At 38.7% G+C, this 18,777-nt stretch overlaps 1 protein-coding gene across 9 annotated transcripts in view; it reads left to right on the forward strand.

The window, feature by feature from the left end:
• Positions 1 to 18,777, forward strand: part of MYSM1 (Myb like, SWIRM and MPN domains 1) — a gene marked incomplete at its 5' end in the record, with an annotated part of 56,102 nt that overhangs the window by 17,491 nt on the left and 19,834 nt on the right. For 2 of the 9 annotated variants that reach the window (XM_080921458.1, XM_080921459.1), the window contains 11 exons: positions 1,143 to 1,246; positions 2,470 to 2,547; positions 4,821 to 4,909; positions 8,185 to 8,239; positions 8,538 to 8,588; positions 8,885 to 8,959; positions 9,460 to 9,648; positions 10,789 to 10,921; positions 12,717 to 12,822; positions 12,991 to 13,048; positions 13,831 to 13,999. In XM_080921458.1, coding sequence (XP_080777584.1) covers positions 1,143 to 1,246; positions 2,470 to 2,547; positions 4,821 to 4,909; positions 8,185 to 8,239; positions 8,538 to 8,588; positions 8,885 to 8,959; positions 9,460 to 9,648; positions 10,789 to 10,921; positions 12,717 to 12,822; positions 12,991 to 13,048; positions 13,831 to 13,989 — 1,097 coding nt within the window. In that variant the 3' untranslated portion in view covers positions 13,990 to 13,999. Of the gene's footprint in view, positions 1 to 1,142; positions 1,247 to 2,469; positions 2,548 to 4,820; positions 4,910 to 8,184; positions 8,240 to 8,537; positions 8,589 to 8,884; positions 8,960 to 9,459; positions 9,649 to 10,788; positions 10,922 to 12,716; positions 12,823 to 12,990; positions 13,049 to 13,830; positions 18,293 to 18,777 lie in introns of those variants that run through there. The other 7 variants (XM_080921456.1, XM_080921464.1, XM_080921457.1 and 4 more) reach the window with 6 other exon arrangements.

An 18,777-nucleotide genomic window follows, 5' to 3' on the forward strand; every position in this document is an offset into this window, starting at 1 on the left:
ATCATTAAGATTTTGATGTTAAACAGATTTCTGCTAATTAAACTGGTTCCCTTTGAAGATACAGTTTTAAAGGAAAGTATCTACATAATAGAAATAGTTCATCAAAAGAATTCTTTGTCAAGTAAAAGTAAATATTTTATGAGAAATCTAAGAATAGCCTGTTTACTTTACAAATACAGGTTGAGACCAGCATAACTGTTAGAAAAAATTAGATGTTATGAACATATTTTTCCACATATTTCAAGATCCAACAAAGTCTGATAATTGAAGTGTATCTGTTCTAACATATTTTGTAAAGGATTACTTACCCTGTACTATATTTCTACTAGATATGCTTTCTAGCAGTGACTAAACAAAACAAACAACTTATGATGTTTTAATGAGACGGGCGAGACGGCTCAGTGGCATTTGCCCCTGAGCTTGAGACTTGTGTTTCGTCACTGGGATCTGCTTGGTAGGAGAGACCGACTTCCAAAAGTTGTCTATGACTTTGACATGCATGCACTCACACACGTGAACCCACGCACACACAGTTGCTTAAATTAGTGAAAGTCTTGTCATTCTTGATTTTTCTGATTCAAAGTTGATGAGTATACAAATGTCAGAGTGAATTCTACCTTCTAGTTGAATTTATGTGACAAAGCTGAAGAAAGCTGCCAGTGGTGGGCAGGTAGTAATAAGAACCAGAGCCTTCCCACTCGTTTTGGAGGTAAGCTAGAGAGCTAGTCAGAAAGCCTCTGACAGATGATTTCATTTTCGTGTGTTGAGAATATACAATCTACCTTAAGGTCACTCTGTAGGTGGCTTTTGTGACACAAGCTCTGTAGAGACTAGTTTTTTAGGTAACGAACTTATTTAGATCCAGCCACAAAGAGATGACATACTGCTTTCTGTATTAAATTGCCAGTTAGCAAAATGGGCTCAGTGCTCATTTAACCAGAAGTTATACACATTATTTATTTTTTAGATAATTGCTTTTATTGACCATAACATCAGTATTTATTGAGAACTAAGTAGCACATCAAATGTATGATTGTGGGCTAGGAATCCTGGGGGTTCAACTGTAGTCAGTATAGTATGTCTTCCCAACTAACATATTGCATAGAATAATAGATTGTTTTATCTTTCCTGAATTCCAATAGAGCAGGCGATATATAACAGGCCACAGCCAGTTGATAAAGCGCGAGTGAGCGACAGAAAAGACGCAGAAGCAGCATACCAGCTTGCCTGGCGCCTGCATTCGGTGGTAAGCAGCTGCTCACTGAGTGGAGTCTCTGGAATTTAGTCACTGAGTGGAAGAACATGTTTTCTTTTGTGTTTCACCTTAGCCCTTAATTGTATATGAGACAGAAACCAAACAAACTAGGAAACCCTTCAAATTAACTGGCAAAGTATGTAAAAACATGTTTTACTGAAGTGATCTTGGGCTACTTGGTTTTTTTTATAAACCTAACATGTAGAGGACCGAAGTTTGGTTCAGCCCACATCATGGAGATTACAAGTGTTTTAACTCCAGTTCCCAAGGATCTAATATGCTCTTCTGGCTTCTTGGCCATCAGGCATGCTTGTTGTGATTAGACATGCATGTAAGTAAAACATGCTAAACATTAAGAAAACACAAAACAAAAAAGTGCAGCACCAGGCACACTAGCTGGGTATGGTGGCATGTGCATTTAATCTCAGCATTCAAAACAGAGAGGCAGGCAGATTTCTGTGAGTTCAAGGCCAGCCCAGTCTTCACAGTGAGACCGTAGCTCAGAAGAAAGTAACAATAAACCAGTCACAATAAGAGCTCACTAGTTTCACATTAAATTGGTGACAAGTAAAATAAGTCTCAGATTATTTTGGCCGTGAACAATTTTTCCCTGAATATGCTGTCTTAAGGAAGGTTGTTTTCAAATGGCTCATTCATGTTACACACCTCTCTTTGGAAGCTGGTCCATTTTATGTACCTAAGATAAGATATTTGCAAATTTAGTAAACTCACTGTACACATTTTGTGGTTTTTTTCATTGTTTATATCAACTTGGCACCTTTCTAAAGGTGGCATAATTTTTTATTTTTCTATTTTCACTACACCTTTTGCTGTGTGTTCTTTTCTACCACCGATAAATGGAAGCAACGTGTTCTTCTTTATGGTCTTAACATATTTTTATTTTGGAATTTTAGCTAAGTAGTAATGGAAAGGAAAGTAAGAAGGAAATCAAATTAAATGCAGAAACCCATTAGTGTCATACTTTTTAAAGCGGTCCATTGCTGCCACCACCCAGGACTTGCCTTGCCAGCTGTTGCTTGTGCCCACAAGGATTTGGTGGACTATCTAAGCAGAGAACTGTGACACATGATCAGACATTAAAATACTTAAGTAGTAGAGTTTTAGATAGTGTTTAGATTTTGTGTGTTCCTGTGTTAAAGGTTTTTGCCAGGTTAATTTTGTTATCTTTGCTTTTATTTTTTTTCTTAATGTAGCGAACAAGGAGACGTAGGGTCCGAGATCCATGGGGAAACTGGTGTGATGCAAAAGACTTAGAAGGGCAAACATTTGAGGTAATTTGACTTTATTTGTGGTTCATCCGTGAAACCTTGTTTCATTATTTTAATTCCTATATATTATGCTGATTTCTTTGATCATGTGTATGACCATTCCCGTTAGTTTATTGAAAAATTAGCATTAACCAAACCAGAAGCAAATGGTACAGTTAACTAGAAGTCTGACTTGTGCTGAGAATTTTGATTTTCAGTCTCCACATTATTGTCTCTTAAGTCAGGATGTTCCAGACTGAGCAGTTGGTGTGCTCTGTGCATTTCATTAAACAATATTTGTTTGAATGATGTTTGATAACCAGTTAAAATACTGTTCTAAATATTATGCATATTGAATTATAAATGATCAGGTGTTATTTCTACTAATAGAAGTTGGGATCCTGATAGGAAACATAGGCAACAAATATTGTACGTATCTACACATGCACGCACATGTTCACATATAAGATTTGTTGTAAATAATTAGTGTAGTTGTAAGGAAAAGATGACGGGGCACCAATGAAAGGAAAAGTCACAGGGCACCAATGTTGTGAGAGGATAACGATCCGAGTCACGGCACCAATGTTAGGGGAAGGATGAAGAGAGTGGGGGGCATATGGCCCATGGAGGTGCGGCGAGGCCTGAGGGCAGGGGAGATGCCTCTGAGGGGCCCATGTTGGGAATCCCTTCCCTGAGGGACCAGCCACACAACAGTATAGTACGGAATAGAGTTTATTCAGGTCATGGGAGAGTTAAAGGGGTGGTAGAGGCAGAGAGAGAGAAGTAGAGGAGTAGAGGCCGGCCATGAGCACGTGGGAGAGAGGGGGGAAGGGAAATGGGAGAGCAAGGCTGCAAGAGCACAAGGGCAGGAGAGGCCAAGAGAGAGAGGAGGGGTCAAGCAGCTCCTTTTATAGTGTCATGTCACTGGGGCGGAGCATACCTGGCCACTGCTGGGTAATTGAGGGGTGGGGTATACCTGGTTGTTGCTAAGTAACTGAGGGGTGGGGTTTACAGAATCCCAACAGTAGTAGAGTGGAGAAAAAGTACAAGTGTGTTTATTAGCTTTGTTACCTCGAGTAGCTACTTAACATTTTAATTTATGAAGTATGGATGATAGCTCTCTGAAAGGATTTTAAAAGAAATGAGATGAAGTATGTTAAGATCCTCGTATTACATGTACTTCATGCTTATGGTAACTAGTGGGATTTCAATGCATGCTGTCAAACCTCTGAAAGAATTCAGTACTGACAAAAATATTCATATAATATTATGCCAAAATGCCTTTAAAAATCTGTAGATGTATCTCTCTTTTAAAAATAAAGTGGTAAGAAAAAAAACAAGATCCTCGTATTAGTCATTCAGTAAAGCTGCTCAGACAAGGTACTCAATGAATGTTACCTTTCTCATGCCCCTGTCCGCCCCTTCCTCACACCTGGACTCTTGTTGGCATAATAATAAGTAATATATGCTTCCTTCCCATAAGGCTGGTCTGAGGATATGAGGTATTCCCAAAGAGTTTGATGAGGAAAGAGTTCACAAAAAAATGAGATGTTTGAGCCAAAGGATCAGGAGAAGAATCATCTCAAAATGTAGATGGAAGCATTCTAGGCTGAGGGAGTTGCACAAGCAAAGGTACAGATCCAGGGAAATACTAATATTCTGGGAAAGGTGCATAGTATGTGTAATCAGGGTGTAGGGTGACTAGATTATAAACATTAACATATTTAACTTCACAGCACCATGATACTGTTATTACTGCTGTTATTGTTTGCTTCATAAAGATGTGAAGACTGAAGGCTCCAGAGCTGGGTGATAGTCCCTCAGCTAATGATGTAGGAGAGCTGTGCATTTCTGCAACAGTTTTATGATGTTGAGGACCCCAGTCCATGGGACCAGAGATCAAACCAGGGCCTCGTGCATGCTGGACATGCTTCACCACTGCTACCTCTTTAGCCCTTGGAATCTGCATGCTTGATTATCACACATTCATGAATATCACACTGTGATGTCTGAGTTGTGAAAGATCAGCCATCTGAGCCCTGGAAATTAGAGCTGAGCAGTGAAAGACTTGAACGGTTTTGAAACTTAATGATTGAAATGGGCAAGTCAGCAGAAGCAATTTTTCTTTTCATGGAGCTATATAATTTGACGTAATTTTAGAAGTTATTGCAGGTATTTTTAGTAGCAAGGAAACAATGTATAACAACTTGGTTGGTCTTAGTCTCAGACGTCCTTAACTGTTACATTTATTCTGCTTGAGTAGCTGATGAACCTTTTGATTGGCTGTTTTGTTTTAGCATCTGTCTGTGGAGGAGTTGGCAAGAAGAGAAGAGGAGGAAAAGTGTAAACATATTAAATTTTCAAAAGCCTCAAAACTTCCAAAAAGGTACAGTGTTATGTTATATAATGTATTTTCTTAACTTACCACACATGGTTAGAAAGTACATGAAAAAAATGCTCAGTAGCTGCATTAGATACTTCGTACAAGTTGTATTTGGGAAAATAGTTTTGTCATTTTCTCTTGTACGTGTATGCATATGTGCACATGCCTGTATACACGCACCTGCACGTGAATGTCTATGTGTGAACCTGATGTTGTTGTCAAGAACATCCTCTGTTATCCTCACACCTACTCACTGAGGCGTGGTCTGTATCCAGACTGCAGCTTGGTACTCTTGCTAGTCAGCTTGACTGGACTTACAGGTGAGCTACTGTTCTCACCCAGCATGTGATGGGTTTCTGGGACTCCGAACTCAAGCTCTGGTGCTTACAAGATATGCACTTAACCCACGGGACCATTCTCTTAGCCTTGCTCGTTACATTTGGGTTTTTTTTTTTTTTTTTAATTATTGTATTTCACTGATTATCATTTTGGGAAAATTTGAGCTAGGTCCTAGACATAGTCAGATAGTCTTATGTTCTGGTTGAATTTTCACAAGTTGTTGTGAATTTTATTGTTTTTAATGTGATACGGTAAGCTGAAATTTTTAATTTGCAAAATTGTCTTAGTAAATCAAGTTTCTTGATTTTTCTAGGCATCTTACTACTTGTAGATGCCACATTAAGCAGAGTCTAGTTTGGTGTTTCACTTTCCCAAGCAAAGTGTTGAGAAGTGCTGTTGCAGTCATATTTCCTTGGCAGGCCTGGGTCCTGACCTATAAATTAATTAGAGCAGCCAACACCCCTTGCTTTCCTCATGCTCTTATTCATGTGGACACAGGTAACCCTTGACAGACCTCTGCGCTGTCAGTGTCGCCCATTTACTGTAAGGCAATGGTTGTGCTGCTTGTGTAGAAATTGTGATTTAAGCCCAGGCTTAGAACGACCAAGGAATTCTTAGACCTGGTACTATAATTCTGTTACCTCTCCAAAATGGAAATTTAACCTTACCCTGTGGGCAAAATGACTAAGGGTTTTTTTTGTTTTGTTTTTTGGGGTTTTTTTTTGTTTGTGTTGTTGTTGTTGTTGTTGTTTTTAATAAGCCTAGACTCCTTCTAGTATTTAGACATTTAATATTCTGGATCTAAATGTAAGACTTAGATTTATTGTGATTTTAAAATTGTTCTGTGTTGCCAGGAATTTTAAATCTAAGCGTGTTTTTTTAGCTTTGTGCTCTTAGCATTGATTGGCTGATTGATTGATTGATTGATTGATTGATTGATTGAGCAATTTATCATTTCAATAAAGGTACTATTTCTACTATTGATCACCAAATAAAAAGGTCTGCTGGAGTAAACCTTGGAAACCATTGCTAGTCATTTAATATACTTTACCACAGTCTCATACACAAATCATATACATATCTTGCTTAAAACTCAGATTTAAAAAGTAGTCTTGTTTACAGTAGAAATATTCCCACCAAAAAGTTTATGCACTTTACTTGTAATGTTTATTTTTCATGACCCATTAATATTAGTCACCTCTTTGATTTTCTAGACTTTGACTGGTGTTCACCTAATGCCTCTGTTTCCAATATCTACTTTTGTTGTCTCTCTAGCTCTCTGATCTTCCATCTTCAGGAGCTGCTTCAGGAAGCGACAGCCTGCTTCTGTCTGTGCAGGTTAAATGCAGAGACATTCTTGAGCCTGCTCCGTCTTCAACATTTAGATGCTCCCACTCCATCTCAGTGTGCATTGTTACTTTTGCTTGGTTTTATTTATCATTATGTGTATGGCTGTTTGGCCTACATATGTGTAAGTGAATGCCTGATAGCCTTGGCAGTTAGAAGAATCTGTTGGATCCCTGGAGCTGGGTTACAGATGATTGTGAGGGACCATATGAGCATGGTCGGTCTCCTGGAAGAGCATCCATTCCTCTTGACCTCCAAGCCATTTCTCCAGCCCATAAACTTTGGGGCTGAGGGGCTCATTTTGTGTTGTTGGTTTTCATACAGGATCTGATATGTTCTGAAGTGGCCCTGAATTTGATACGTAGCTGAGGATGACCTTAAACTACTGACTTTTCTGCTTCTGCCTCCCAAGTGCTAGGATTACAAGCATGTCCCATCTCACCCACTTTTAAATTAATTTAAAGATCTCCTTTATTCATTTTTTAAATTTTCTGCATATTTTGGAGCCCTGGGGCAGAAGCCTAATAAAGTGCCCTCACAGACTCTGTTGTCAGTTGGGAATTCAACATGCTATTCCAAGTTGTCTTAATAGAAACATTTCTGATTGATTATTTTCTGTAGACATTGTTCCGATACCTGGAGACACAGCTCAGTGGTTAAAAGCGCTTACTGCCCTTGAAAAGGATTTCAGTTCAGTTCCCAGCACCCGCATGGCTCATAACTGGCCATTACTCCAGCTCTGGGAAATCTGACCTTCTCTTCAGACTGTCATGGGCATCAGGCACACACAAACTTACATACCTGCATTCAGGCACAACACTGATACATATAAAGTAAGGTTTTATACAAATTTTATAATACATTTTAAAAATTGTTCTGCTATTTTTCTTAAAACTTAGTTTTTAGTGGTCAAATGTTTCTTGGTGTTTCTTTCTGGTTCCACATGTGCTTTTAAATCTAGCTTTGCTTAGATTCTTCTCTTCATTTTTTTTTACATTTTAAAATAATATAGGGCTTTCTGTTTACATTAGTTTGTTTAGCCACCTTGTTTCTCCCTAACTTAAAATGTGTTCATTGTATCTCCATTGTAGTGAGTCTATTATGATAGTGTTGGTGTATGTGTGTGTTTCTTTTGAGACAGTCTCAATATATGTATCCCCAGTTGGCCTAGAGCTCACTGTATAGACCAGGCTAGCCTCTGCCTCCCAAATAGTGGGATTAAAGGCATACATCATAACGCTCAACCTGGGCAGCTTTTATGAGAACCTTTTTACTTGAAATTTCTGTTGGGTCTCGAGTGGGAAATGGTTGTTTCACTAAGTGTTAGTGTCTCTTGTCAGCTGAAGACTGTGCCTGTTTACCATGAGCCTTTGGTTGCTAAAAGAAAATGAAACAACAGAACTATTTTGTTCCAGAGTTCCTGCTTCCTGTCAGCTCTAAAAGCATGTGTAACTCCTTATAAGGGATTCTCCTATCTAATATTTTTTCCTTCAGGCAAAAGTTTGGGTTTATATTTTTTCTAATTTTTAAAATTAGTGATTATACTTTTTCTCAGTCTCCTTGAGACTATATTAATTTTTTTTCTTTTTCAGCTCACTTGATCCCTTCCAACTGATACCTTGTCATTTTTTCAGTGAAGAAAAGCAGGTACTTATTATCCATGAGTTCTCATAAATAATACCCCAATTAGATAGGAAATACCCTTTATCTGTGTGTGTGAGGCATATATATAAATTAATTGGACATGGCAGGGTATTCTAAGGATCTGGCGAATGAGTGAGGCATGAAATGAGAGGAAAGAGTAGTGTCCTGCGGGGCTTGGAAGCTTTGGTGTTTTAAAGTCAGCTTTGCATTGGACCTTGGTGGGGTGGGTAAGGATGGCTGTTCCTATCAGGGACAACAATGGCTCTTTTTATGCTTTTCTTCTCTGCTCTTTACATTTTAGGAGCCATTTCAGGTGAAAGTAGCTTCAGAAGCACTTTTAGTCATGGATTTGGTAAGGATAACCTGTTGTGCTTTACTTATTTCTGATTTTTGTTCATGCACATTAGTTTTCTACAGAAAGTTCTATACCACTTGCATCCCTAGAATGCAAATGGTGTCTTGCTTTCTAAGTGAACAAGCTCCATCTTCCAGCGTGTGGTTCCAAGCCTCTTAGGCAACAGGAAGGGCTCTCCTTCAGAGCATTGCCGTCACTGCGCTGACAGCATTGTTCCATGATAGTGAGGCAGATGCTGACTTGGTAGCTGTGCTTGTAGCTGTGGTCTGAGTCTGCCCTTGTATTTCCTTTAGCATTCCCACGTGTCTATGGCAGAGGTGATCGGGCTTCTAGGAGGAAGATACTCAGAGGCTGATAAGATCCTTGAAGTAAGTCTTCTTTTTAAAACATTTCAATTACCAGCCACTATACCAAATATTTTATAGAATTCAGAAAATATAATGAAAATATTGATTTATATCTCTATGTGTGAACGTATGCAAGTATACAAAGTTACATATTTAGAAATGACTTGGCATTCCATATACTGAGCATCTGTTTTCCATCAAAAGAGAGGATTCTGCCAGCCTTGGCTATACACTACCTTTACCAGAGAAGCACAACTGAGGGCAGGAATGTGTGCTCGTCTTGTGGGTAAAAACTGGTGTTCAGCACTCTGCTGAAATTATTTTCATATGTAATAGGAGTTGTTGAAAATGCCATTTGATAGGCATTATGGTACAGCCTGGAAAAATAACCATTATCATGCCTTTTAGACTAGAAAGTGCTATCTGAATTCCTAACCTACACTCACACTTTTGGAGTTTAATTTATTTGGCAAATAATACAATTGATTTCATTATAATCATGCAAGAACAATCTTTCACAGGTCTGTGCAGCAGAACCATGTAACAGTCTGAGTACAGGTCTTCAGTGTGAGATGGATCCTGTATCACAAACACAGGCCTCAGAAACCTTGGCTCTTAGAGGCTACAGTGTTATTGGGTGGTACCATTCTCATCCTGCATTTGATCCTAATCCGTCTTTACGAGATATTGACACACAAGCCAAATACCAGGTGAGTCTGTAGTGTAACATACCTCCATTTTATAAATTACTCTACAGCTTCTTGTTGATTGCTATGGAATAACATTGTTATTTTTAGCTTTTCAGTTCTAACATTCTTTACATCTGCAGTTTTGAAATTATTTGCTTTTTTCCATGAAATTCCATTAGTAAGCATTTAGAAGTCCAACAGTTGAGTATACACTGTTTGTTGTTGTTGGTGGTGGTGGTGGTGTTGTTTGGTTTAGATAAGCTTTTAGAGCCTTTAAAAAAAACAACAAAATGCAATAGGACAGGACTTGTAACTGTAGTCGTTGAAAGCGTATACCTCTCTTGGGAAAAGAAAAGGCAAGTTTTGTTTTTATTCAGTTTTATGTTTAATGTGTATTTTCTATCTCGGTACCTATTTGTAAAACATAAGTTAATAAGAATTATAGTAAAATTATAGTATGTGAACACATTTGTAATATTTGTTTGATTTTGCTTGACAATGACTATTACTCTGTGGCCCTTTGCTAACCAGGAGCGTGTGGTAATTCTCCATTCTATCTTGGCCTCTTGAGTACTGAGATTGATAAGTACCTTGATCATGCCTAACTAATATATGTGAGACCTTGTGCTGCCATTTGTTTTTACCTTTGCGTGTATGTATGTATGTATGTATATATGTGCGTTTGGTGAGGTGCACACTCCTATGTGCAACAAGCACATGAGCTAGAGGAGAGCATTCCGTGTCCTGTCACCTTCCATTTTATTCCCTTGAGATGGGATTTCTCACTGAACCTGTAACTAGGCTGGACTCAGCAGTGCCCCGTCTCCCCATCTCCCTTCCCAGCACTAAAACTGCAGGTTATGTGTGTATATAACTCTTTACACCAGGTTTATTGTGTGGATTCTGCATGGGTGAGTCCTGCTCCTTCTGCTTGCACAGCAGCTACTGTTACATACTAAGCCATCCCCCAGCCATGCTGCATGTGTTTTTTAAGGGTCATTTCTGATGAAAAGCAAAGACTTTGGGTCTGAAAATAATACTTAAGGAATTTCATTCAGTTACTGCTGTTTGGATACCCCCCCCCCCTTTTTGTTGTTTTCTCCAGTTAGCTATGCAGAGCACTGATAGTTGAAATTAATTATACTTTTCTTATCATTGCAGAGTTACTTCTCCAGAGGAGGAGCAAAATTCATTGGAATGATTGTTAGTCCATATAATCGAAGTAATCCTTTACCATATTCCCAGATTACCTGCTTGGTTATAAGTGAAGAGCTTAGCCCTGATGGTACCTTTCGTAAGTTGTCAGCAATAATAACTTCTTGCTAGGCCTATCTTCAAATGAAAGAACTTAGATCTGTAAAACTATTTAATGAGAGAGATTGAAATAAAGAAAACAATGTATAGCAATGTTAGAGCAGTTCTCATCAGGAAAATATTTTCATAAATGCAGTCTTGCTTTCCCTACTGTGCCATGTAAATAAAGAAATAATAAAGCCATAACCCCAGCTTTCTATCGCCTCCTGCGATATTAGGCTTCCCAAAGACAGACTGACTTCAGACTTCCTAGGTCCCAACTGTTTTAAGAAAGAAAGAATTAGTTTGACATAGCCCATTACCCTATTTGGTTTGTCTGGGATGTGTGTCTGTGTGTCTTGTGGTTGTCCTGGTCAGCTCTGTCTACATAGGAATTAATACAGCAGACTAAGAAAGGCAGGAAGGGAACTTTGGTGGAAGGGAAGGAAGTAGCTGGAGACTCCGATCTCTGTGTGTAGTTGTGTGATAGGCACGTGCAGTGTCCCTTCCATTGCATCAGGACTTGAGCCTTTGTCACTACATGCTGTACTGTACTCACTTTTCTGTCTAGGGTCTAGCACAGAGCCTGGTACAAAGTGAATTCTAAATGAATGTTTGCTTAATAATTAACTTTCCTTTATTTTTTATCTTCTTTAGTGTCCTGTACCTCATAAAGTCTTTTCAGTCCTGTTGATTGCTAATATATCTCTTTTATATATAAATCTGCAATATTTTTCTGTTTCTAATAGCTAAGCATTTTCTCAACTTCAATCAGTTACAAAATACTCTTAGTGATTAGTTTTCTAATACCTTGGTGAATTAAAAATATTCTGAATGAAAGGCAGTTTTTACTTAGGTGCCTTTTTAAAATAGAATTTTCTTAATCACACTACATAGTTATGTACAGTGTATCCATACATGTACATGTTTTCTGTCAGCCCTACGGACCCCTATAATATATATTCCCACTTTCAACTTTAATTAAGAATAGAAATTACTCAGCTACTTTTAGATCCTGGCCCTGACATTCACTGTGTATTTTGTTGGACTTACACTCTCATTAGCCTCTGATATCTCTGTTAATGGGGAACAAAATTACCTTTGTACAGAGTCAGTATTGCAGGGACTGTAGCATGCACGAGGGCTTCAGTAGGCAGCGAACTGTAGCTGGCAACTGCTCTATAGGTAGACCAGGTGTGCCCGGTGTTAGCTGTTATCTCACCACAGCAGACTTGCTCAGTGACCCTGCAGCACGTCATTGTTCTTCAGTTGCTGGTGGAGAGAGAGAGGAGAGGAGATCTGAGAAATGAAAAGAGCTCTAATTATCCTTAGGCTTGCTGTCTCTTTGCTCTCCCGAGCACCTCCTCTTTGTATATTGATAGTTAGGCTGGCCTTTGTTTCATTGGGAAAGTGTCATTGTCCTAGTCGTGAGGCCTGGTGGTCTAATCAGTTTTAAAGTAGGAATGCGACTGCTGGCACTGCACTGTCACATCCTTGCTTTGCAGAGAGCAGTCCCAGGTTGGTCCTGACACTGCCCTCTGCTGCTCAGATCTCCTGCCTTTCACATGCCTTTGCACAGAACTGTCAGAAGGGGGCGCTTTGTACTTAGCTTAGCATAAACGCTCTTGGAGGGGCAAATACAGTCAGGCAATAAAACATTTGATGAAAGCTCAGTATCTTCAAAGAGCTGTTTAGTTGGCCTGCCAAAATGTGATCTAAAAACACTGAAGAGAATTTCAGTTAAAAGGGGACTGGAGAAATAGTTGATGAATGTGTGTCTCTTTATACTTGTCTAGGTTTACCTTACAAATTTGAAGTACAACAAATGTTAGAAGAACCGCAGTGGGAATTAGTGTTTGAAAAGACAAGATGGATAATCGAAAAATACAGGCTTTCTCATAGGTATGTGCCGTGGTTTGTGATATCTTCACATTGGCAGACTTGTAAATTGAATCAGAAAGCAGAGCCTAGATTAAAAATAGAATACTGATGTCTGGCAGTATTGACAGCGTATTATACAACTAACTGTACATCTGTCTGATCAGTCTCTTCTCGTATCTCTTCCTGTAGCAGCATCCCCATGGATAGAATCTTCCGCCAGGGTTCTGACCTCACTTGCCTGCAGAAAGTAAGTCGCCTTCATTGCGATTCCAAGGCTGGTTATCATGCTGTGTTTTTCACTGTTTTGTGGGTACATTTTCCATGTTTCCTTTACTGATTTACTTTGTAAAATAGTGTGTTTTATTGACTAGGTATATATACATAGAAATAATTCTCTTTTAGAATACATTTGTCAGTGTTAGCTGATGTATTTCATCTGATGTCAATAACTGATAGCAGGTTATTATTGTATACAGTGAAGAGTCTTTTATCTTTCTTTAAACTTTATAAGAACCATGTTTCCCTTTCAACTGTAATGGTCATTCATTTATAAGAAATATAGATAAAGGTAATTTAAATTTAAATGGTCATTTTGCTCTAACTTTGTACTTGAAAATTCTAAAGGTTTAGAATTTTTTTTCTTCTGATTAAGATGAATAGACTGTTTAACATCTCTGGTTTGTTTTATTTTAGTCATTTGGGAATAATTCTAAGAAGTAAACATACTAAGTTCTTTTTTCTGCCTTTTTGTATGTACTATTGAAACAGCAACGTGTTCATCCTCCAAAAAACTGCCCAAGAAAATTGCTAAAAGGGCCAAAAATCACAGATTTTTACAAAGTAAGGAACATTCCTTACAATGGTTTGTTTTCTGTGGAGTTGTTAGGGAGCTAAATTTAACTTCAGCAGTGATTCCAGTGCTCTAGTCTGAGGCGGTGAGGACAGCGTTTCTCACTTGAGTGTGAAGAAATACTGACAGGTCCTCTTAATACTTAAGTATTTAAATACAAAACTTTTCTTTTGTACTAGCTGTTGGAGTGCCTAAGGAAAACACTAAGCAAAGTAGTTAACTGCTTCATCGCTGAGGAATTCTTGACGCAAATAGAAAATTTGTTCCTTTCCAACTACAGAAGCAAGGAAGGACGTGGGCCGGCCGAAGAGAACAGTGCTGAGGACTTGCCTATGTAATTATGTTAAAGTAAGATGTTCTGATCTTGGCATGTCACTGTAAATAATTGAGATTTTTAAAGCAATATAAATTAAGTATTTTTTTAATCCATAAATCTCTAAACTTTTCCACATAAATAATGTGTGGAGGAAGAGAGATTGCTTTGTTCTCACAGTGTAATCGAGAACGGTAGATCCCTGCCTACATTAAGCGGTAGAGTAGGACCATGATAGCTTGAGCTCTGGTCTGCTTTACGGTGGGCAGCTTGATAACTAGACTGTGCCTAAGCTTTGCTCTTCCTCCGAAGGAGTCTGTTTCTCACTTTGGCATCTTATTAGACGTACTTTCTTCCCATACATTCTGGTGGTGAGGTGTGGGGCGAGGTTGTGGGGAGTTGGTTTAGGCGTTGCAGCCTTAGGTATGGAACAAGTTAATGTGGGTGAGAACTACTGACCAATAAGTCTAACAACATGCTCTAAAGTGCCAACACAGCAAAGGTGGAGCATCCTTAGAAACGGTCAGACAGGAGTCCAAAGGGGAAAAGAAGCAATTTCCAGTCTGCTGTATCTGCCTCAGTCAGACTGTGTACTATAGGATACTCAGCCTCCTCAGTGAATGGATTTCACAAGGGAAATATTAGCTCCAACTCTGTCCAGTTGCAGTAGCATGTGATAAAATGTCATTGAAGTAGACTTGATAATGTAGCCCTCAACCTAGCTTCTTCCCCACTGTCAGGAGAAAGGCAAATTACAGTCCAGCTTAAATCAGATAGTGTATAGAACCAAAAAGACTCCAGCTAGTATTTTACATATTTAGCCCAGTTTTATATACTTTCTAAATAAGAAAAGTAAACTTTTTTATGTAAAATTCAAAATGAATGTTTAGTTTTAAAAGAAAACTAGCAGTTTTTCCATTTTCCTCTGTGCATTTAGTATGAACAATGAAACATACTTTTGTAAAATCCTCTTAAGTCTGAAATTATAAGAACTCCAGAGCAAAAAAAAAAATGAGGACTCCTGAGCTCTCAACCTAATCTGCTCCAGCTTTGGTACAACCTTGGTGCACTCCCAGCTCTCTGAACTCATCAGGTGATTTGGTGAGCTGAGTTCTATCACTGTCCCTCTGCGAGCACAGAAGGCAATAAAGTCAGTAGCAGTTTATTGGGTTTTTTTGTGTGTGTGTGTGTGTGTGTGTTTTCCTTCCTTTCCTGTCTCTTCATAGGCTGTTGGAACAGACCTGAAATGGACGATAATTAGCTTTCTTGCTCTTTTCCTAGAATGGTGTTGAATTTTAATTTTTTTTTCCAAATCTGGACTATACACATGCCACAGGTTAATTGTATTCACTTACCCCTGTAAAGACTCAAGGGATGATGGTGGTCAGAGTGTAGGGCTTTGAGAACAGAAGTTTTTAAGCAACTAATGAGAAAAAATGACTATTTTCTGACTATAGGCTATATTTATGATTTATCATATGAAATGTTTTTAAATACAGAGAAATAGATGCAAGGTGCAGATATATCAAACCTGATGTTGAGAAAATGTTTTACATAGGAATTAACTTCTTTTTCTTTTCTTTTTTTAATTGGATATTTTCTTTATTTACATTTCAAATATTACCCTCTTGCCTGGTTTCCCCTCCCCCTCCCTCTTAAGTGTGCTCCCCCCCCACCCACTCAAGGAATTAAATTCTTAACCAGTTTGTAACAGCATAAATTCAGAACATTCAGAGTTGTTTGTCTGCTTTTGTTTTCCGTCTGTTCTCTGTGCTGCCTCCTTTTCTCTTGTCCTAGTGTCTGCACTTTGGCAGCTGCAGAGGGCCCTTCTGTCAGCCTTGGCCTCCTGAGAATAGTTAGAGCCAAGACCCTAAAGGAAGAAGCACAGATGAGTCTGGAACTCGAGGGGCAGGTCACACAGAAGTTCCATCCCAGCAGTGTTTGCACAGTGAGGACCAGAGATGCCTGAGTTTCTTCATCCTAAATTCTGTTTTTATTGCTGCATACAACTGTAAAATGAGCTTAAATTTTGTTTCTTATTCTGACATGGCTAAGGAAACTTGATAATAGCTGTACTTCTCCTATATTAGACTTGCTGTTCTTCAAAACTAATGCTCAAGAGAGCAAATTCAGAGAAAAGGACCAGTACGGTAAACTTCCTTGCCGTCATTGGCCCTGGGCCATTACTCTCCAGTCCTTTGAAACGGCCAGGAACTCCCGTTCTTAGAGTTGGTCGGCCATGTACTCAATGACATTTTAGGCACCAAGCACTTTTGCTCACTTGGACCCCGTCCATGTAGAATTTTAAATTATATTTTATAATTGTGTTTAATGACAATATTTACATTTTTAATTAAAATATTCTTTTAATCTAAAACTGGGTTATTTTTCCTAATAAAATTAAGTAAAATGTGTGTTACAGACCCTTCAAACTTGTGAGAGTCTGAGACTGTGCCTGATGAATGTTTTGCCTCTATGTTCTGAGAGGGTTGATGGGAAATGCAGACAGTATTCTCCATCCTCTTACCACCACTTAGTTATTTATCGCCACTCCAGCTAGGAGCACAGCAGCTCCTACTGCCACAGGTCTGGACAGTATCTAAACTTAACTTTTACACCCTGTGCTCCACCTCACAGGGTGAGTGGATACCTTCCCTTTTCTCTCAAACCCTCCTCATATTCATCCATTCTCTCAGCTCATAGATAGAAAAGCTTTATATCATTCGGTGAAAGTAATTAAACAGACCTATTCAGAAAATCCCTGCAGTTGTTTATTGTCTAGCATTGGCCTGGGCTTCTCCACAGAATGTTCCTCTCAGGCTTAGGGAGGTCTGTGACATACAGAGCATGAGCACATTTAGCCTCTTCATTTCTCAGGACAGAGAAAATGGCAGCCTCAGCATGCCGATCTAAGCCATCCCCTGCCCCTTTAGTCTACCTCTTCCTGTATATACTGCTGAGTTCTGGTGAAGGAGCTGGAGAACTGCTAGAACCTGGATGCCCTGTCTGGCTCCTCTCTGCCAGCAGAAGGCACCCAGTTGTCCACCTGCCTGTACACACACTTGCAGTTTCCCAGTCGACCCATGTGGGTTTGTCCTCAGTAGGGGAGGTGGCCATCCACACCTCCCTTTTGCTACTTTACCAGCAAGGCACTCAGTGTGGTGTCACGTGACATGGCATGGAGGAAACCACCTTCACAAAAGCACAAGGAAAGCACACACATGTTGATTAACATGTACGCTATCAGCATTAACAAACTTAACAAAAGCTTGGTCTTTAGAACTGCATCTGTACTTCTGTGTTTGCTAATAATGCTCTTAGGACAATATATTTTGTAATGTATCCAGAAAAGTCAGAATAATGTAATATCCTTATTTTCTGACCTTTTCGGAAAAGGTTTTATGAATGCTTTCATTTCTTGTAACTTTGCTTTCTGGTATCTCTTCTACTGTATTCCCTCTTGCCACCCCGCCCCAAATCAGAAGGAAATAAAAGTGTCCAAGAAGAACTTAAAAGGTTCTAAATGAAATTAAACTTTAAAACTGAAATTAGTTCACAGCATCTGGGTTTCTGTCATATATCCGTGTGAGTTCCAGAGGAAATGCCTGGTTTGTTGTCTCTGAGGTTTCCGCTTTTGAAGAATTTGTTAAGTACGTTCTCACAGTTTGTATCTCCTGTTTTTTTATTACAAAATTGAGAGCTGTGTGGTGGCTCACACCTTTAGTCCCAGAACTCAGAAGCAGAGGCAGGAGAATCTCTAGACTTCAAGGTTAGCCTGGAACAGGACTATATAGTAAGACCCTATCTTATAAATAAATGTAAAAAAAAGAAAGAAAAAAAAACAGATCGTGTGCTTCAGCATATGAATTCTAAAATTGTAATTAGATTGTAGCATGATTTATGTAGATGAGTCTTTTATATTGCCTTTAAATTTGTAGATTGGAGTTGACTTGTCCAGTTGTGTTGTATATAAGATATTGCACGATGATTTATGAACGTGTTGCTGTTTTCCCACAATATTACCAGTTTCGTGAATTTTTTCACTATGCATTCACAGGGTTCTATATCAATATAATAACTTAAAACTATTTTATACACTTATATGTTATGTTAATTTGTATATATCTATATTAAAAAGTATCGTAAATGTCAGTGTTTGTAAAATTATGAACGACTTTCCCCAAAGTATAAACTCGTCTTTCCATACTCACTTGTGACATATTAAAAATGCTGATTTTAAGCTTTGACATAGTATCTTGTAGTGAAAACTAAGGAGAAACATGTTGTCAAGTCGATGTAAACAAAATTTTGAAAATAAAATTTTGATGTCTTTATAAATTATTAGAAATATGTTATTGGATTACAAAATTAAAGGGTACTATCTTAGTCACCTTACTATTGCTGTAACAAAACACCATGACCAAGGCAGCTTACAAAAGAAAGCATTTAATTTGGTCTTCACATTTGGATCCAGAGGCTCTATCTGTGGTAATCATGTCAGGGAACATGGCAGCAGGCATTTAAGCATGGCATTGGAGCAGTAGCTGAGCTTATATCCCTATCCCCAAGCAAAGAGCAGAGAAAGAGGCTCTTCTAGGTCACCTCCTCCAACAAGGTTCCACCTTCTAGTCCTTCCTACCCAGTTCCACCAGTGGAGACCAAGTTTTCATGTGTTTGAGTCTGTCATACACCGTAGCCACATTAACTCAGCCAGGGTTTGTTGAACATCTCTTACACTGCTCACAGTCAGAACACAAAGATCTGTAAACCACTTCTTTCTACAAGAATCTGATTAGTAAGAAATATAACACAG

The sequence above is a fragment of the Micromys minutus genome, assembly GCF_963924665.1.
Source record: "Micromys minutus genome assembly, chromosome: 9".
NCBI classification, from domain to species: Eukaryota; Metazoa; Chordata; class Mammalia; order Rodentia; family Muridae; genus Micromys; species Micromys minutus.